The following is a 22523-nucleotide window of genomic DNA, read 5'->3' as shown; positions in this document are numbered from 1 at the left end:
TAACAGTACAACTTACAAGCTCACGCTTGGCGGCCATGGTAGGGCCAAGAAATACTGTTGAATTTCCGGGTTGCGGAAGTGCAGTTTTGACTTTTAATTTTGAAGAAACAAAACGTTTTTGGGTGACTTCTAAATCAATCAAATCAAACGATATATTAATGTGAGACAAGCTTTAGTTTTTAATGTTTTTGTGGACAATGTTCGAATTCGACTGACGAATCCTGCGACTCGAATCTAACACGATCAATGCACCGTTCACCAGCCAGACGAAAATGGTCGACATGTTTGTTGACTAGCCGAGAAGTGCATAAGGAACTTGTGAGGCAGTCCGAATAAATAGATGTAAAATCCGACGTTTCGAATAAAAATTCTTCTTCAAGGTATTTTTAGGCAAGACATATTAGGTAAACATCTGAATATATCTGAAACACTTAGTTGACTAGCCGACTGTACGAATGCCATGATAGAAGGCATTGAATGAATAACATTGAAAAAAGTAAGCGTGAAACTGATTTGCACAGGAAAGAAAATCTTTCTGTTTCGTTATTTTTTTCACGATGAAGACTATCGACTACGCGTAAATGGTCGTAGTTTGGGCTCATGAATAACGGACAATAGGTGTTTACTTTTTATTGTCTACAACCTAAAGTAAATGAATATGCGTGGAGACTTATCAATATTCACCGTAGTACATCATAACTACTAGTAGCTACTCGTCTTTACTCGTTACGATGCGTAATTACGATGCTTTTGATTTTGATGTCGCCCCTTATGGCTTTGGACATGGAAAATTCACAAACAAATTGGCTACCAGGCAGCCATATTGGATCTTATCACAACGACAATGAATATGCACATGTATGTCATAGAACACTGTCCTAATACCAACTTTGAATAAGATCTTTTCAAGCATGTCTGAGTTATGGCTTTGGACATGGAAAATTCACAAACAAAATGGCTGCCAGGCGGCCATATTGGACGGTATCACAATAACAATGAATATGCACATGTATGTCATAGAACACTGTCCTAATACCAACTTTGAATGAGATCTGTTCAAGCATGTCTGAGTTATGGCTTTGGACATAGAAAAATTGCAAACAAAATGGCTGCCAGGCGGCCATATTGGATTGTATCACAATAACAATGAAAATGCACATGTATGTCATAGAACACTGTCCTAATACCAACTTTGAATGAGATCTGTTCAAGCATGTCTGAGTTATGGCTTTGGACATGGAAAATTCACAAACAAAATGGCTGCTCGGCGGCCACATTGGATCGTATCATGAAACAAATTGACGCGCATATGTATGCCTTTGTATGTTGCCCCTGTACCAAGTTTGAAAAAAAATCGGTCCAGACATCTCCAAGAAACGGCTGCAGACGGACGGACGGACAGACGGACAGACGGACGGACACACGGACGCACGGACAGACGGAACCCAATCCATAAGTCCCCGTCCCGGACTTCGTCCGGCGGCCGGGGACTAATTAAGCAGTGCTAATAGTAAAAGCAGTGTTTCCAAGCAACCTCAAACTGAGGGTAATTTTCATGCCATTGGCATTGACATGTGAAGTATAGGAGCATTCTTAGGGGTATTATAAAAGATTTAATGGTTTTATTGCATCAATACAATAGAAGTTGAAGAACCTTTCATTTGTGGGCCGAGTCGAAGCCCTGTTTCACACCATTAATCACAGGGATTTTTTGCGTATTGCTGAAGGGATCATCTTGTAATTGATATCACTTGATCCGTGCATCATCAGAAACATCCCTGTGAAACTTCAGCCAAATTAACAAAGTACTTTTGGAATTATAGACTTTTGACTAAAAAAACCCACATTTTTAGCCCTAATTTGCATATTTTTATAGCATTATCATGGCATGAACAAATCTTACTTTACATCCCTTAAAGAACGTTCCCGCCAAATTTCAGACCAATCTGCCCAGACGTTTTGCCCGGTATCAAATCTGTCATTCCTCAGTAAAGTCATTGAGAAGATTGTATTTTCAACAATACGATAACCATTTATCGAGCTCTCAGTTGTATTGCAAATTTCAATCAGCCTATTGAAAATTCCATAGCACAGAAACAGCTTTGTTAAAAGTGCAGAATGACATCATGCTTTCGACAGATCAATATTCAGAAGTAATTTTCGCTCTTTTGGATTTGATACCATATTTATCATACCATTCTATTTGAAATGCTGGAGACTCGTTTTGGCATCAAAGGACTCATAACCCAGACTGTGGTACAAATAGGTCTAGTATTCATAACCCAGACTGTGGTACAAATAGGTCTACTTACCCAGACTGTGGTACAAATAGGTCTACTTACCCAGACTGTGGTACAAATAGGTCTGGTATTCATAACCCAGACTGTGGTACAAATAGGTATAGTATTCATAACCCAGACTGTGGTACAAATAGGTCTAGTATTCATAACCCAGACTGTGGTACAAATAGGTCTACTTACCAAGACTGTGGTACAAATAGGTCTACTTACCCAGACTGTGGTACAAATAGGTCTAGTATTCATAACCCAGACTGTGGTACAAATAGGTCTACTTACCCAGACTGTGGTACAAATAGGTCTAGTATTCATAACCCAGACTGTGGTACAAATAGGTCTACTTACCAAGACTGTGGTACAAATAGGTCTACTTACCCAGACTGTGGTACAAATAGGTCTAGTATTCATAACCCAGACTGTGGTACAAATAGGTCTACTTACCCAGACTGTGGTACAAATAGGTCTACTTATCCAGACTGTGGTACAAATAGGTCTAGTATTCATAACCCAGACTGTGGTACAAATAGGTCTACTTATACCCAGACTGTGGTACAAATAGGTCTAGTATTCATAACCCAGACTGCGGTACAAATAGGTCTACTTACCTAGACTGTGGTACAAATAGCTCTACTTACCCAGACTGTGGTACAAATAGGTCTACTTACCCAGACTGTGGTACAAATAGGTCTACTTACCAAGACTGTGGTACAAATAGGTCTAGTATTCATAACCCAGACTGTGGTACAAATAGGTCTACTTACCAAGACTGTGGTACAAATAGGTCTACTTACCCAGATTGTGGTACAAATAGGTCTAGTATTCATAACCCAGACTGTGGTACAAATAAGTCTACTTACCCAGACTGTGGTACAAATAGGTCTACTTACCCAGACTGTGGTACAAATAGGTCTACTTACCCAGACTGTGGTACAAATAGGTCTAGTATTCATAACCCAGACTGTGGTACAAATAGGTCTACTTACCAAGACTGTGGTACAAATAGGTCTACTTACCCAGACTGTGGTACAAATAGGTCTGGTATTCATAACCCAGACTGTGGTACAAATAGGTCTACTTACCCAGATTGTGGTACAAATAGGTCTAGTATTCATAACCCAGACTGTGGTACAAATAGGTCTACTTACCCAGACTGTGGTACAAATAGGTCTACTTACCCAGACTGTGGTACAAATAGGTCTACTTACCCAGACTGTGGTACAAATAGGTCTAGTATTCATAACCCAGACTGTGGTACAAATAGGTCTACTTACCAAGACTGTGGTACAAATAGGTCTACTTACCCAGACTGTGGTACAAATAGGTCTACTTACCAAGACTGTGGTACAAATAGGTCAAGTATTCATAACCCAGACTGTGGTACAAATAGGTCTACTTACCCAGACTGTGGTACAAATAGGTCTACTTACCAAGACTGTGGTACAAATAGGTCTACTTACCCAGACTGTGGTACAAATAGGTCTGGTATTCATAACCCAGACTGTGGTACAAATAGGTCTACTTACCCAGACTGTGGTACAAATAGGTCTGGTATTCATAACCCAGACTGTGGTACAAATAGGTCTACTTACCCAGACTGTGGTACAAATAGGTCAAGTATTCATAACCCAGACTGTGGTACAAATAGGTCTACTTACCCAGACTATGGTACAAATAAGTCTACTTACCAAGACTGTGGTACAAATAGGTCTAGTATTCATAACCCAGTCTGTGGTACAAATAGGTCTACTTACCAAGACTATGGTACAAATAAGTCTACTTACCAAGACTGTGGTACAAATAGGTCTAGTATTCATAACCCAGACTGTGGTACAAATAGGTCTAGTATTCATAACCCAGACTGTGGTACAAATAGGTCTAGTATTCATAACCCAGACTGTGGTACAAATAGTTCTACTTACCCAGACTGTGGTACAAATAGGTCTACTTACCAAGACTGTGGTACAAATAGGTCTACTTACCCAGACTGTGGTACAAATAGGTCTGGTATTCATAACCCAGACTGTGCTACAAATAGGCCTAGTATTCGTAACCCAGACTGTGGTATAAACAGCATCGACTTGACCATGATTATTTAATGCCCAATCACTTTCTTGCCACCTTTCCTGTTTCACTTTGACCCCCCCCCCTCCCCCCATTTTTTACTTTGACCTCCCTCCCCCTCATATTTCTACAACTACATCTTAAGTATTACTCTCCAGACAATATCTTTACCCCAATATCATCCTTTTATTTGTTGATATTCTGAGAGAACTGGCAACAACAGAAGCAACAACAAATTGTACTTACTAAATATGATCTGGACTGAAGGATGGATTCAAATACTTTAGTTCATCAACATAGACGGTCTTGTACATTTTGCCAAGTTCATGCATTTGTTCTTTTCCAACAGTTGTCAGCTGACCAACAAATGAGCCACCCTATAAAGAGAACACACAAAAAATAAACAAGCTTGTGTCATAAATTGAGTTAAAAAATAGCGCCAATGCCATTGTAGCACAACTGTATTTGACTGTTGCTATGGGCATGGTCTTGTTGCCCGGCATATTTGCTTACATATTCGAAATTTTTATTCACATACCTACCCATGCCTTTTGTTACCTTTGAAATATACACCACTATTTGGCTATTGCTATGGGCATGGTCTTGTTGCTAGGTATATTAGCATACATTTTTAGAATGTTGTTTTACTTGCCTACTACTCGCTGTCATTATTTTAATGAAATACACCCTCATTTGGCTGTTCTATGGGGGTGGTCTTGTTGCTGGGCATATTTGCATACATTTTCGGAATCTTTATTCCCTTGTCTACCCTTCTATAATACCCCTAAGAATGCTCCTATAAAATTTCAGCCCAATCTGCTTATTAGTTTTGGAATTATTAATTTTTAACCCAAAAGACACATTTTAGCCCTAATTTGCATATCACTGATGGGATCATCAAGCAGGGCTCAAACATTAACGCCGGCCCAGTGGACCGAGACTGCTAAATCTTCAGGCTGGACCGGAAGATTTTGGAAAGATCTATGACATACATGTGCATATCCATTTTTGTCATGATACAATCCGATATGGCTGCCTGGCAGCGATTTTGTTGGCGCAGTTTACATGTCCAAAGCCATAACTCAGACATGCTTGAACAGGTTGAACCATCCCCCCCCCCCCCTGTACCCGACCCATACTTTATTGTTGAATGGTTTATTCCATCATGTCATCTTGAAGAGTAGGCATGTCAGATGTCCAACGAGGAGACACAACATGAGTAGGCATGTTCCATGTCCAACGAGCAGACACAACATATCTAAGTCTGTTTGATTTAGGTTCACAAGTGTTGTTGCGTGATCACAGTAGTGATATCAAGAAAATGGCAACATAAACTGCCAGTTCGTTAACACCCAATCATAGCGGGGACTATGTCATTCTCAATGACTTGTTGAATCTGAGAAATCATAATAATAATGCTAGGCAGCCATATACTGTCCTAATACCAACTTTGAATGAGATCTGTTCAAGCATGTCTGAGTTATGGCTTTGGACATGGAAAATTCGCAAACAAAATGGCTGCCAGGCGGCCATATTGGATTGTACCATGACAACAATGAATATGCACATGTATGTCATAGAACACTGTCCTAATACCAACTTTGAATGAGAGCTGTTCAAGCATGTCTGAGTTATGGCTTTGGACAGGGAAAATTTGCAAACAAAATGGCTGCTAGGTGGCCATATTGGATCGTATCATGAAACAAATTGATGTGCATATGTATGCCATTGTATGTTGCCCCTGTACCAAGTTTGAAAAAAATCGGTCCAGGCATCTCCAAGAAACAGCTCTGGACGGACGGACGGACGGACTCACGCACGGACGCATGCACCCAATCCATAAGTCCCTGTCACAGACTTTGTCCAGCGGGGACTAAAAAGGCATTATATTAAGATACAAATACATAAGAAAATTCATACTTATTTCAACAAGATGGGAAAACGGGGAAAATGGAAATTAGTTGCCTGGCAACTAGTCAAGTCCGTTCCCGCTTATTTAAGTATCTAACAAAATTCAACAAATATATCTGGGCAAACTGTTTGTATTTTCTGAAAATAAATGTACAATGGATTTCTTCATTACTGGGGTTCAATATTTACAAGCCTTCTCTCAAGAAGTTCAAAAATGTTTAACACTGAACTTTACAGGTGTAACAAACAAATTGAGGGAAACACATTCATTAAAAGCTGAAAAAGACAAAAACAAGTGTGACACCGAGTGATGAAAGTTGAGATGCAGAAAGATATAGATAATAAGATTGATTATTCGTTGAACTGAAGATGATCTATGCATAGCTGTTTAAAATGGCTTCAACATGTTGTATTCCCGATTGAGTCGGGAATGCTAATACAGACCTTAGTGGCAGCGTATTTTACTATGAATTGACCTGCTTAGTGTTTGATTCTTGGTATTGCTAAATCTTTCCTAATACTTTGGCGTGTACCACGATTATGAGCGATGGATGTGAAAAAGTTACGAAATGTACTCAGCAGTCTACAATGCAAGGTGTCATGTACAAAAACTGCAAGTTGTACTTTATGTTGTTTATATATGTCTAAAATACCAAGTTTTCTAAAGAGTGGTGGAGTATGTGCTGTTCAGCTGCTAAAGGTCATGATGTGAACCAACTTCTTTTGAATCAGAATAATGTCATTTAAATATGTAGGATAGGTGTTGCCCATACCTTCACACAGTATGTAATATGAGGAAGTACAAAGGTGTTATATAAGAGAACAAGAGTATATTGTGGCACCGTATGACGTAGTTTTAGAAATACACCTGTACATCTACTAATTTTTGTCCGCACCTCTGCAATATGTTGCTTCCAGGAAAGATTACTGTCCAAAACCACACCAACGAAAGTCACATTATCAGCGCTGCTGATGACATTGTCCTTCAAAAGAAGTGATCCAGTACACTCTATATTTTTTCTGTTACTTTTCACTATTGTAAAATTTGTCTTTGTTGCATTGTTAGTCAGTCTGTTGGCATCACACCAGTCGACTACATTTTGAAAATCATCATTTACTCCATTTAGATCAATCACATTGGTTCTATTTCTAATGGTATGGAATAAATTAGAATCGTCTGCATATAATCGAAAATCAAAAACATTTGATGATGACGGGATATCATTTATGTAAATTAAAAATAATGTTGGGCCTAAAATTGAGCCTTGTGGGACACCACAAACTGTACTCCTTTTCTGTGACTTAACACCATTGATGTCATCAAACTGTCCTCTAGATGAAAGATAGTTTTGCATTCATTGTAGTGACAACCCTCTGATTCCATAGTATTCCAATTTCGCAAGCAAGATATTGTGATTTATCGTATCAAAAGCTTTGGAAAAATCTATAAATAGACCTAGAGTTGGATTCGATCCCTTTATCAATTTCTTCAAGTAGGTATTGAGAAAGATGAATTAATGAAAGTTTTGCGCTGTACCATTTTCTAAAGCCATACTGATGATTATAAAGTATATTGAAGTTATCCAGGAAATTTATAATTTGCTTGTTGACAATTTTTTCAAAAACTTTGCTCAACACTGGTAATATTGATACCGGCCTATAGTTTCCCATGTTTTCAGTATTGCTTTTTTTGTATATAGGTATGACCCTTGCTATTTTTAAATCTTCAGGGAACTCTCCCTTTAAAAATGATAAATTTATAATATAACTTAGTGGTTTCAAAATTTTGTCTACTGCGTCTTTAACCAGTCTCACATTTAAAGTGTCATGCCCTGTGGCCTTTCCAATATCAAGGGGTGCTATAACTTCTTTGACATTATTCGCCATTACCGGGTGGAGAAAAAATGAATGTTGGTTTGGACTCTTCAAATATGCTTTAAAATCTTTTAAAGATGCCGTTGAATTGTCAATTCTATGGGCAAGGTTTGCACCTTCATTGACAAAAAAGTCGTTAAAACATTCTACCATATCAGACACCTTGTAATGAATTTCTGTATGACCTTTGGATACAAAAATACAAACACTGGTAAATGATCAGAAATATCGGCAAGAATAACACCAGATTCTACATATTTATCACAACAGTTTGTATAAATATGATCTATAATGGTTTGCAAAGTTCTAGTTACACAAGTCGGATCATTTATCACTTGTACAAAGTTTAGACAGGAAAGATTATCTAACAATTTATTGGACATATTAGAAAACTTACTGACATTAATGTTAAAGTCGCCGACTAAAACACAACCATGATATTTAGTATTGATAGACATAAAAGTATTTTCTAAACCATGAATGTCATTTCATCTTCACTAGGTGGCCAATAAATGATATCAAGAATGTGGTTTTTACCTTTCTACCCACAGTGATTCTTCACTAGGAACAGAAATACATGTATCATTTTTGACAGCATATTGCATAGAGGCGTGCACATATACTCCTACCCCACCACCTCCTCTACCATAATCTCTGCATTTTGTTTCTAATGTGTAATCATTCATACTAAGTATATCTTTGTTCTGTATTTGCCACATTTCTGGTAATGCAATGAATTTGAACTTGTTTTTAATGCAGTCTTCTAAAACTAATTTCAATTCTTCAAAATTTTTCTTAAGAGATCTTATATTTATATGGGATATAGAGAGTGCACTGTCGCTATTCAAAAAAGTATCATTGAAATCGGAAATTGAAAAAGTACCTGTAGAAACATGAAAAAGATTTGTCTCTGGTAACTGCATGGAAAGTGTCAGAGTAGTTCAAAAGAGATCATCTCATGTTCATTTACTTGATTTTCAACAGATCAGTCTCATTACGAACAATGACAGATGGTGCTTGTTGTTCTTTTTTGACAAAGATATTACCGTTGTATGTTCACAGATATTTGTAGTGTTGTAGTGTAGAGCCTTCCTTTTCTCGTTAGTTTTCTTCATTAATTGCCGTTTGAATGCTGTCAGGTTTTCGTTGATATAAATGTTGTTCTTCTCTCTGTAACCCAGTTTGTCCATTGTAGTATTCTTCATCTTCTTTCTTCCTCTGTACACTGTATTGCGAGTTCTTCTACTTTTCGAATTTCACTATGATTGGGTGATAGGTCGTCTTGCCTCCCCTTTCTAGTTGCTTTCCAATTCTATGTGTCACTTCAATATCATTAATTGTTATTTCAGTGTTAATGATTTTTACCACAGCTAGCGTTATGTCATTGTTCTTTTCTTTCGGAGTCTCTGGAAATTCCATAGATTTCGACGTTTTCTCTTCTACTATATCGGTTTTGGTCTTCTTGAGTATTCTCCATTGCTGTTATCCGTTGTGTTCATTCCTCATTTTGTTGTAGTAGGTGTTTGTTGTCATGCTGCAGTTGATCAATCTGCAGTTGATCAATCTGATCAATCGCATTTCTTCGACCAGTGTGTTGAAAAACTCAAGTGATGTGATGCTGGCAGTTTAAGATTGCTTGATGTCATGAATGTCATTTACGACAGATGGCAAGCATTCCAACTTTCTGTTGATGTCGTTCACTTTTTGATCCACCATGGTACTTTCTATTTCCCTCTTCGAAGTTTTCGTCAGATTTTCTCGTTCTCGTTCTGTCTTTTTGGTTTTGAGGTTGAAGGGAACTGTTTTTCTTTGCAGTTGTCGCAGAGAAATAAGTCCCCTTACGTAAAGTTAACTTAACACCTTTGGTTTCAACACAATCATTACATTTAGGCATAGTCTCATTAGCATTAATGTGCAATAAGACAAAGGGTTGAAATGAAATGTCCCTGGCTGTGTTCAGTCAAATGAAAAGTTCGTTTTAATTCTTTGGAGAAATGATAAATACACGACAATACAGTTCAGTCGGTTTACGACATCATAAGAAGGATGTTTCGAGATGAAGATTTGTAATGGCTTGGTGTTTGAATAAAATCAGCAAGTTGTAGAGATGAATTGACGACCCTATACGTTCGGGAACAGCGCCCTCAATTCATACTGTCTATGATTGAATATATGATTATGATCATGTCATACGATTAGAAATCCTGTCTTTTGTGACATTTTGATTCAAATTAAACAATTAAATAAATATACCCACACTTCGGACAGTATTACAACTCAACCTAACCAAATTTGTTCGAGATCTCTTAGATTTGAATCACAAAGTTGGGTGGATTTTTTGCTAAATTACGCCTTAGCTGCCAAAAAATCTGACATTTGCTAACTCCAACATTAGTTAATTACGACGCCTTCAAGACCCAAGAAATGTTCAGAGGTACCCCAAACCCATCAAGAATGGGTAGTACGATGACATCGCGATACGATCGGAAATCCTGTCAGGGTTCGCGTTAACGCATTATTCCGCATCCAGGATGCAAATGCATTTGAATGGGACCCACTTCAATTTTCACCGGTGGGTTCCCTGGGACCCATCACTGCTCAATGACAGTGACAATGTACTTCGTTCAATGAGAAAGTCGGTATCTTTCACTCATGCCGACACACGTACGTAGTGATAATGCATGCTGGGGTTTTCCATCGTTGGTGATGTCATTTTCACGCGAGCATTTTCACGCGACGATCTCACGCGACTTTTATTCATCCCCAAAAGACTTGATTCGTCCGACAATGGAGTTTGTAGCTTTCTAAGGCAGACAAAACTTCGATCTGCATCACATCCATCGCAACCACGAATCGTTTCTTTACTACAATATATACCTCACGCGAGTTTCTCCGAAACATCTCTATTGAGATCGATTGTCAGAACATCAATCACCCATGCTATCGGTTATTTTTCTTTTACACGCATGATCAACACAAATCAACTTTAGTACTGCATTTATATGAATGTTTATATGTTTTGTAAGACAGATGTAAAGTTCCTGATGATGCTGACACAAGGTTTTTTACAGTAGTGAGAATGTAAACAAATATGGCTGCCTCCATGATCACATAGTGAAACGTCGATCGGAACTACCATGTGTGAAGTACTTCGTACCTCCAGTTGATAACTAAATTAGCGTTGCAAACCACGGCCTCTTTTATGGCATCGTCCATTACATAAGTTTGCGGAAGAAGTAACAGCTCTGGTTTGCGAGAATGAACTACAGTAAATATGTAACACAGTATGTCTTGGAATGTGTATTGGAGAGTATGTAATTTTAGTGTGTTGTATTGATGAATACATACAAGTTACAACACATGCATTCAAAATAAAAGGTATTTAATAACATGATATGACGATGTGTATGTGTGGATTTATTATGAATGAATGTTTATGAAGACATTTGTTTGGATATGAGTGATAATAAATGATAATAAAATAGGACCCCATTTTTTTTTATTATCAGCTGTGATGGGTCCCTGGGACTCACTGGTTTCAAAGTCTAGTACAATCCCTGCCTGTTATTTGAGATATTTTGATTCAAATTAAATGAAAATTCCTACACTCTGAACAGTGTTACAACTCAACCTACCAAACTTAGTTGAAGATCTCTTTGAAAAACCAAACATTTCAAAAGAATTTATGTGCTTAACTTTACGTTTCCTGGAGGATGCCATTTTGGTTTTGGAGAAGATGTAAAATATAGAAAAAGTTGACAGACAGACGACGGACGATGACAGAGAATCAACCTAACTCTTAAACTCCATGCAGCTTTCACTGACAGCGGAGCTAAAAAGCTGGTACTTTAGTTTAGCAGAAGCCAACCTGCTCACAGAAAGCCAACCAGGCTTAAAAAAGAAGCTCACTGATTGGTTGACTTTGGTATTTAAAAGCACTACATTTGAGCCGTTCTATTATACAGGGTCAGATGTGGGAGGCAGCAATCACTCCCAGAACAACAAAATCAAAAACAAACAAAAAATGAATAAAGCAGTTGTGCTAAAAAAAAAAAGTCACTTCTTAGTATCGATTCTCAATCAAGAATTCATTTCTGAATTCATTTCTTTTCATTTCACATCAGTCTTTTCTATTGTCCTTACTGGGAGTATTCTTTTTCGATAGATGTTTTCTAGTCGTGATATTGGTGGTGGCCCTCCATCCAAGTTTTTCACTCCAAAATCTGCCATCAGATGTTCTCCTCCAGCAAACAGACTATCTTTATCCCATATGACCTGTATTGGCAGAGAAAGTAATACAGATTAAACATGTCTTCACTGTTCATTAGTGTTAGGTATATCTCATTATGTGTCATTGAAAGGGTTTCTTTGGGGGTTTTCAAAATGAGGCAAGCCTTACTGTAAATCGAAGACATTCCACTCAAGTCATGATTAAAATATTATCACTTGAAATGTTTTATTCAAAAAGCTATGAAGATAACCCAATTTGGTTATTTGACCTTGAAAGTCATCAAGGTCCTCATACTTGATAATATGGATATAGGCACTTGCATGGAGTCAGTATGTATTTACACCTACAAAGTGGTATGATGCATACTCTGAAATTTAACAGCAAATATGGCACCATTGAGCCAGGATTCTCCCCATACAAGTTAACAGGGGTGCCACACTCCCTTGTAATTTCTGAGCACCCTCTTATTAAAATAGAAATAAAATACTTCCAAAGAACTACTTGCCACTAAAAGTGAAGAAAAAACCTGAAAAACCATCACATCAATCAGCCATGACCTATGCTATTTACGCTTTTTATCTGTTAAAATGGATACAATGTTGTGTCGATGTAGCTGCTTCACAATTAACTACATAAAAATGAGCAATGAACTATAAAAATAGCGCCAATGGCATTGTAGCACAACTGTACATTTTTTTTAAATGTTTACCCACATGCTGATCCATGCTAGGTATAGGTGTTCATTTGCTGAGTAACTATCCAGTTGCCTATCCAACCCTGTTATTATCTTTGCAATATACGTGAAATTTGGCTATTGCTATGGGCGTGTTCTTGTTGCTAGGCACATTTACACACATTTTTTGAATGTCTATTCACTTGTCTATTAATCCCTGTTGTGATCTTTGCGAAATACACCACCGTTTTGACCGTTGCTATGGGCGTGGTTATGGTTGCTAGGAACAGCTACATACATTTTTTGAATGTCTACTCACTTGCCTACCAGATGATGTTATTTAACCAAAATACACTGCCATTGGTTGTTGCTAAGGGTGTGGTCATGGTTGCTAGGGCCAATTGTGTCAAAATGTTTTGAGGAAAATCTGCAGAATAACACTTCTAGAAACATTTAACCAAGTTTCAGTATCATTCACCAAGTACTTTTTACCTTCCGTAAGGAAGGTTTTATATTAGGGGTAGAAATGTCTGTGTGTGTGTGTGTCTGTCTGTCTGTCTGTCTGTCTGCCTGTATCACCATTTTCTAAAAAACGGCTGGATCAATTCGAACGAAATTTGGTAGACGTGTTCCGTAGGGTAATGGCAAGAACTGATTAGGTTTTGGTAAACATTCCAAGAACATTAATGAGTAATTTACGTAATTAATGGTTTTCAATAATTAGGCTATATTTGAAGAGCATACGCTTCAAATTCAATATAATTTGGTACATACATTTGTGATACCTAAGCGCATCTGTCCTGAAATTATTATCGATGTAGCTTTCAGTTTTAATAAGATATTGCCATTTTTCGGTAATTAAAAATTAATTAATTTTGGCCACACAAAAGAAAGTTGTCATTTCTGGTCAGGAAACGTTGCCTAAAGTGGTGTGACGATGCAAATTTTTGTTTTAATTGTTGTAGATTAGTTCTGCAGTTGTCTTCCCTGAAGTAGCAATTAATGTAGGGAGAGTTATTTTTGTTTTCCCTTGGATCTGCAGTCTGCACTGGCTGGACAAACAGGAGAAAAAAAAAGATCGAGGCGGGGTATTTAAGTGATGCAAACTCACCAGAAAACAATCCTTTTTTTTTTGTTGGCCTTAAAAAACGCCTACCGTGAGTTCTATGCTACAACTTACTATAAAAGCTTCCCATTATTACATGTGTGGTTGGCCGTAAGATCGCATCTGCAGGCAATCATGCAGGAGATTTCGCCTACATAACTTCATACCATCTCTTCACTATTTCAAATTTGAAAATGTTGTTTTTCCTTGTTCCGATAATCACACGTATTTGTTTCTGAAAGCATGCATGAGGAGATCATCAGTCAAACCAGGTCAGCTTGATCGTCTAGGTGAAATTACCAGCCTTCTACTGAAAATTCTTGCTGGAGAATTCGCCAAGATAAATTCATACCATCTCTTCTTTGATCAAAATTGAAAATCCCTCTTTTTTTTAATATAAATCTTTTGCTACTAAGGGTGAGTTTATTTGTATTAACATGTTATCACAACAATGCAAATGAGATAAGTAAATGTTGTTACTGTGTTGCAATGTTGGGCAGTTTACTCAGTACTACTCAGTGGTTTAATTGGGTCAAATGTTCCCCAATTTTCCGACATTGATTGGCTTTGTTCTAGACCGTTCAAAGAATTGGGGTTGCTTGTATAAAAGGTACGTATATAGAACTGTATATCGATAAGTTTCTCTCCAGATCTGAATTCTATATTTTGAGAAACCAAACAAACTTGAGAGCCATGGGACTTCACCTCATTGTGGCGTGCATAACGAAATTCTTGAACTAAGTGTTACATAAAGGGTATTGTCGCCGTAAATGAGTTGTACAGAATCAAAGTATAGACCAGTACCATGCTTACTATAAAGTATGTAAACTTTCTGCGTACTAGCGATGTTACGGCAGTTTGAATTGTGTTTATTATTTGCCGTGGAAACTAGTTTACATATCGCGGGTATGTAGGGGATCGCGAAGGTGGAATGAAATCAAGTCAAGCTTTCCTGTACTGAGAATAGGTAGCGGACATTTGAACAACTTTTTCGACAACTAACTTTTACTGGGACTTCAAAAATCAGATATAGAGCTAAAATTCATTATGTTCAAATGATACCAATAGCAATCCATACATGTATGCATGGGTAAATGTACGTACAGTACAGATCGCGCATAATGGGAGATTATGCTTGAACTCTGCTTGCACTTGTTAAGCAATGTGCTTGCACAGTTCATGAAGAATGCTCTTGGGGATAAGTGTACATAAACAGCATTATTCTTGCACAGTCCTGATGTGAGCATCTCATTTACATGGCATCAAGTAAACAATGCATCAGCATCTCATTATAAAACACAAGGGGTATGGCTGGGAAAGTGGAGGGAAAGAAACGACAAGATGTTCGGGGTCAATTGGCCCACGGCACCTATCAAGAGAGTAGGAATTTATTTCTCATACAACAAGGAAGTCAAACAGAAAAATGTAAGCAAAGCAGTGGAAAATATGAAAACTATTCTCAACTCCTGGAAGGGCAGAAAGCTCTCATTATTCGGCAAACTCCAACTGATTAAGACATTTGGGATCTCCCAGATCACATATGTTTTGAGTTCAGGTGTTATTGGGAAAACCACCATTCAGGAAGTTCATAAAATAATGCATGACTTCTTATGGAACGGGAAGGATAGGATAGCAAGGAATACAATGATATGGGCCGGGTGGCTTGAAAATGACAAATCTACATATAATGAAAAAACAACAAAGAATCATATGGATACAGCGTTTTATTAACCCAGAGATATCTCATCCATGGAAGCTTTTCATAGAAAAGAAATTGGAAAATTTGGGAGGAAATATCATATTTAAGTGCAACTTTAAAACAGAAAGGCTATGGTGCGATTTACAGATTCTTTCACGGAATGTCTTGATGCTTGGTCCGAGGAAACTGAAATGCAATATGAAGGAAAAAATCAGATTGTTTGGAACAACCAAAACATTCTCATAGGGGGAAAATCAGTCTATTTCAGGGATTTTGCTTTAATAGGAATTTTGAAAATCTCTGATCTCTTCGATGAGGACAGAGCAAAACCATGGCCAATAATTGAAGGGGCACAATTCTCCTTGTTACACAAACTAAAGTGGATGGGTTTGATATCGGCCATTCCGGGTGACATGAAGCAAAAAGAAAATGGATTAGACAAAATTTACATTCTGATAAACGGAACACCAAACCCATTAGAGGGCTTCTCAAGACATATTATAAAGAATGAATTTAAGAACAGGATCTTTACCGCACCGGTGAGCCAAGAAAGGTTGCAAGGAGTTCTAAACTCAGGTACTCTAGAATGGGAAAAAATGCATAAATTAATGCTGAAGATGACCATCGACAGCAAAACAAGAGAGTTTCAATTTAAATTACGACATAACATTCTATATACTAATGAGAAACTCCACAAACTAAATCCCCAGAAATTTCCAACCCCTCTGTGTACATTCTGCATGAACAAAGTCAAAAGCTATGAACATTTATTCTATGCATGCCCATTTTCAGTGTCCCTGTGGAGGAATTTGTTACTTTATTGGGGAGACTCACTAGAGTTGAGGTCACCACCAAGCAAACTCTGTTTGATTATATCAGATCCGGATGAACCTCTGTTAGTTAACTTTATTAGTTTGCTGGTAAGAAAACATACTTACTACTGCAAAATGAACGGAACTTTTGCAGGATTGGCATCTTTTATAAGACGGATATATCAGATAGAGAACTTTATTGCAAAACAGAAAAACAAAATGACAGTGCATTTGGAAAAGTGGTCTCCTATATTATTATTTGTACGATAATTGATGTTGTATTCACACAGAAAAAATACTATTATACTAGTATTATGACTTGTACATTTAAGAAAGATACCCAATAAATTACTATAAAAACAAAGACAAAAACAAGATAAGAACTAACATTTTCTGGATTCAATTGAGGCACAATTTGGTGTCTGCACAAGGGTTGACACTCTTTACAAAACTTTGATGATGCCCAAAGCCAATGGTGTGGGCAGCATCAACATTTTGTTAAAGAGTACCTGCCTGATGGCAGGCATTTATTAAATAATAACACATGCCAGTGAGGACAATATCACAATTTAGTGCCTAAACAAGGGTTGGCACGCTTTATCAAAATTTTGGTAAAAAAATTGTGATATTTCCCGAGCACATGTTATTAATTTTATTACACCATCCACTCATCATTCGTCCAATCATTCACATAGCTTCTCTTCATTCATCATCATTCGTCATCGATAGAAAAGTTTCCCTTTCAAGGACTTAGGTGCATTTCCAAACTGTACTTGCAGTTAAGCATCAGATACGGACATGGTATGCATTAGTTGTAGGAGCCAATCTGTAATTGTATAAAAAATGTGTTTATTCAAATTTCTGCTAGAAATAAGCTTATGTGACTTACTGTAGTTAGTTTGCCATCTCGAGCAAGTAAAACTGGAAAATGTGCAGAATAGATGTGCAACGTTCGAAATAAATCCAGTGGGCAATAGTGCCGGGCATTAGTCTGTGCACGTGCAGGCAATATCACCACACGGGCAATAGTCTATTTAAAGTAGGTCATGTGATTCGATTCTGACCAATGACAGCTTGTGTAAGAACGTTGAGGTGTAATAAATTATGATGTTGCCCAAGTGCATGTGTTATTAATGTTATTACACAGTCCACTCATTCACATAATTATTTTTCATTCATCATCATTCATCATCAAAAGAATAGTTTCCCATTGATGGTGCATTTCTAAACTGTGGATAACTACTGAATATGGACATGGCATTATTTGTAGGAGCTTGAGTGTCCCCATAGCTAATCTGTATTTTGTATTTATTCAAACTTCTGCATGAAATGAGCTTGTATGTCTCATTGTATTGACTTTGACATCTCAAGCACGCAACACTGGTAAAACATGCTGTAGAATAGATACGCAATGGTCAAAATAACTCCAGCAGGCAAAAGTGCCAGGCAAGAGTCTGGGCAAGTCTATTTAAAGAAGGTCATGTGATTCAATTCTGACCAATGACAGCTTATGTAAGAACTTCAAGGTGTAATAAATATACTTAAAATTATAATGATGTTGAAATAAATTGACAAACTTCATTGGGCTGGGGTCAGAATTTATGGCAGAGAAATTGGAGGGGGGGTGCATGAAAGAAATTGAGGGTTCAAAGGAGGGGGCCATGAAAATTCTGATGATCTGAAAGGGGGGAGCCAAAATATTTTGCTTGTGATTTGAACCAGTTTAAACCTCAGGAGCGGATGTTTACTGAGTAAATTGAAAATTTTCTCACAGCTTCGCAGCAATATCTTCTAAAATGTATATTCAGTGATGAGTTGGGTGACAGCCATGCGAAGATATTTGTGTATACCTTCCTTTGTCTGTCTGTGTCTCCCTCTCTCCTTAAAGAAATCTCGCATTGTTATGTATGGACGCCATTAGTCTAATGTAGTATACCATACTGTACATCGCTGAAGTGGAGCACAGGGGTGAAAAATTGGGGGAGTAGTGAGTACCATATATTTACATATAAAAATATGTGCACAGCTGGGAATGGCGTCTACAGAAAGTCTTGGGTTCAATTTGGGACATTTTCTGAGCACGAATGAGAGATGTGAAATTTTTTTTGACCAAAATGATTTCTCCCCAGGCCGCATAGTGGTTCAAGTGCTCAATGACTACGCATGCGCATCATAAACACTATGCGATAGTCTCTATGCGATAAGAAATTGGTGGTTTACCCAAGGATGCATTGTGGCGCAATGACTATGCATGCGTGTTTTATGAACTCAGACTAATGCTATTTTAACCAAACTGGTGACTTCAAATTTTGCACTATTCCTCAATGAGCGACAAACTAATGAATGTGTCAAAATTATTCAGTTTAGGAGTTATCTCTGAGGTCGCCGTTATATACTACGTTAATACTCGACTCTTTACAAAGACGAAGTGTGAACTGACCACAGCTAGCTAGCTGTGAATTTAATATATGCCAAACATGATGCTGCAGACTGTCGACTAGCAATCGTCATTGTCAAAAAAATATAACAGATTCATATACCTTTTGATAAAATGGTGACATTGTGTCCGATCATTAGTTTTCTGTTCAATTTTACTCTGAAAACACTTTAGTTAGTAGTTTGACATCGCACATCATGCGACAATTAAAACATCTATTTTCCAGAATGGTTGGTAGTGATGTCACAACGTATCGCGAGGTTTTGGATAATATGATATTTCCTCCCAAATTTTCCAATTTCTTTTCTATGAAAAGCTTCCATGGATGAGATATCTCTGGGTTAATAAAACGCTGTATCCATATGATTCTTTGTTGTTTTTTCATTATATGTAGATTTGTCATTTTCAAGCCACCCGGCCCATATCATTGTATTCCTTGCTATCCTATCCTTCCCGTTCCATAAGAATATAGCAAGTCTCATGTTTTACAATATTTCATCCAGACGCGATGCATATGTATACACGTATACACTACTTTTTAGAGTTTTGAAACTGTACTCGTCTTTTGATATAATAGTTTGAAACAATTTTAGCTTTTCTGAGCAACTAATCAAAAACTGTGATTGAAAAAAATCAGTGTGCAAGATTGAGTTTAGAGAGGATTTAGACAAGGGTTACAATATAGAACTGTGAACAAGTCTCATTCTAATTATACAAATATAAAGGCAAGGATATTGTTCCTTATAAGTTGTGGAAAAATACACTAAATTGAACAATAGTGCAAATGTGCAACCTTGCTAGTATCCATAGTGATTTGATAGAACATTCGCCATGGTAACTGTTCAACAGAGTAAAAAGTACATCACAACTCAATTTTTACGCAACTATCATCATGCTAAGAGGAATTATAACTTCCTACGACTTTATGTTCATGTGTTCAGCAATAAATAACATCTCTTGGCCCTTGGGTATCGCAAATACACCTGTAGTCGTGCGCGTCTTTGTATGCGCTGAACACTGTATAAGACCTGGATGTTGTAAAGAGCTCGACCTCTGCCTGAAAGTTCCTAAAATCGGCAAAAATTTGTATACTTTTGAGCATATCTTTTTAATTTGCGTTTTTGGTGTTCTCTATTTTAGTTGTGAGGTTACTCAATTATGTTGTCCATCGTAACTTAAGGTGTTGTGTATTTGGGGTTTGATTTTGTGGTTTTTGATTTGTAGTGGTTTGACTAGAAATGTTTGGCCTGGGAAGCTTCACCCCTTTCCTACATTTATATATTTGTGTACAGGTGACAGTGTTGTTGAAGCGCGTGCCATGCCATCATCAACTGTGGAATGATGTTGGCGTTCTATAAATAGCTAACCCGTTGTGCACATGCGTCATTATTTGTACACACGTTTATTAAATCCATCTAACTCTTCAAGTCGCACATTCCTGATCTATCAAAAAAGAACCCAGACTAAGTATTAATTCATTTTATCTCATTTTATTCTACATCACTTGTTTATTATTGCAACTTATTCACTGTTGGAAGACGAGCTCCCTATGTCTGATGTTGAGCGAAACGCTTGCACCGTTTGCAAGCAGGATCGAGGAGGACTACCCTAATACATGGTCAAAGTTTGCATGAGGCGGCGAGGTCAAAGTTGACTCAAAATAATGTAAACATGTCATGATGAAATATGCTGAAAGAATTGCGAAATACATTATCTTTTTTCACACAAAGTGTACATCATAACCTTTGATACAGCTGCACACCATGTTAACAACATGTCCGCAGCGTAATGCCGACAGCACACCCCCCCCCCCCCCACAATGCGAAAGGTCACGAATTTTGGCTTCGTCTCGTGAATGAGTTTATATCGTGTCAAAATTCTGCGAAACATTTTTTTTAGTCGGTTTGAAATGCTACAGTACTTACCTCTAATTCAGGATTGCTGTTAGGATTTGGGAGGGTATGAAGTGGAGTTCTAGCACCGTGCCGTAGAAATACTTGCACAAGTTTTAACTGCAATCCCCTCGCTTGCAAGTGACTCACTTCGAATCGGTCAGATAGTCCGCCTTCTTTGGCTGCTGCTATTTTGATGTGTGAGTGTTTTGCTACACATATACTGCATATTGCGGACCCAAGAAGACCGAGCTTGCTCCACGACATCATGTGAATTTTAAGAAATGCTGGGAAGGACAGAATGTGTGACTAGCGTAAGCGAGCACTCTGCCTGTCAGGTACACTTTATTGGTAGAGGGCGCTGTTGTTTACGCTAAATAAAATCATGACGAATTGCGCTAGAACAAAACGTGCCTGTTTGTTTGTTGTTCTAAACTATAGTAAATCAACTATGTCATGGGCTAGACTACACAATAACATTGCGTGCGTGCAATATGAAATCTCAGACCACTGTAGAGAGCAGACTAGAAACGCGGCTTTTCCCTTGGTGTGAAGATGTCACTTATTTGCTTTAGCGATAATCTTTTAATCCTAATTTAGGGGCCGTTATTTATCAATCTGATTAAAATCCGATATGGTGAAAGCGTCTAAATGTTTTATTTAGGGGTGGACCATTTGATATCCTGGGGGGGGGGGGCTTGGAAGATTTCGGGGAAAAAAAGATGCCAAGTGGATTTGCTTGAAAAAAAATCCGGATATGAGTGGGTGATGGAAAAAAAAAGATGGACAACTGCTGCTAGAAAAAAAAATACCTTGGCAAGGAAATGATGCATAGGATCGAGTATACTGTTCAACCTGCTCGTACCTCTCCTCTATTATTATTATTATTATTATTATTAAATCATGACAAACAGTTTCAAACACATGTCAGGGACCAGTCAGTTTCGTTAGCCTGTGGTACATATATATATTTGTTCTTGTCTCTGTTTCTTTCATAAATGGTTTAAATATTACTTCATGTAAGGGTTCAATAATAACTCTACATAAAATTATACATATAATACATGTATTACCTAGCTACCACACTAGTTACAGAACATGCCATGTAAGTGTTTGGCTGTTTCACAATCAGTGCTTCACTTATCTTGCACTTTGCGGGGGCAAAAGTGAACTTGAAGGTTTTGTAATGATAATCTTCATACTATTGGATAGTTTATAAACGAACTTAATCTAAATTGTTCTCGTCTCTTCAGTATGAATTTGTCAGAAGGGATGATATACTTCCTATTTCAGACACTACACATCGACACCACAAATCAAATTCAAGTTTCTATTGTACACTAGGTATGACCTCCTAAAGTGCTCTCACACATCAGTAACGTTACTATGCATGCAATATCAATGCCCCTATACCAATGTTACAGGCCCACTTTTATAACATGGAAAACTTATTTAAAAGGGTTATATATACTTTAGCTTTTCGATGCTTGGCAATATATATCTCAGAGGCTATGAATAACCTTAAAATTG

General features: G+C 37.6%; 1 protein-coding gene across 5 annotated transcripts in view; it reads right to left on the bottom strand.

Annotated features, from left to right (window-relative positions):
* Positions 1–21318, bottom strand: part of LOC144447248 (lysophosphatidic acid phosphatase type 6-like) — a 178392-nt gene extending 157074 nt beyond the window's left edge. For all 5 annotated transcript variants that reach the window (XR_013482002.1, XM_078137162.1, XM_078137160.1 and 2 more), the window contains exons 1-3: positions 21027–21318; positions 12288–12419; positions 4605–4735 (exon numbers count right to left, since the gene is read on the bottom strand). Coding sequence is in view for 4 of the 5 variants with exons in the window: in XM_078137162.1 (XP_077993288.1) it covers positions 4605–4735; positions 12288–12419; positions 21027–21263 (500 nt within the window). In the remaining variant the exon portion in view is untranslated. The remainder of the gene's footprint in view (positions 1–4604; positions 4736–12287; positions 12420–21026) is intronic.
* Positions 21319–22523: the final 1205 nt, after the last annotated feature.

The sequence above is a fragment of the Glandiceps talaboti genome, chromosome 16, assembly GCF_964340395.1.
Source record: "Glandiceps talaboti chromosome 16, keGlaTala1.1, whole genome shotgun sequence".
NCBI classification, from domain to species: Eukaryota; Metazoa; Hemichordata; class Enteropneusta; family Spengelidae; genus Glandiceps; species Glandiceps talaboti.
This window is presented reverse-complemented; position numbering and strand designations above follow the sequence as displayed.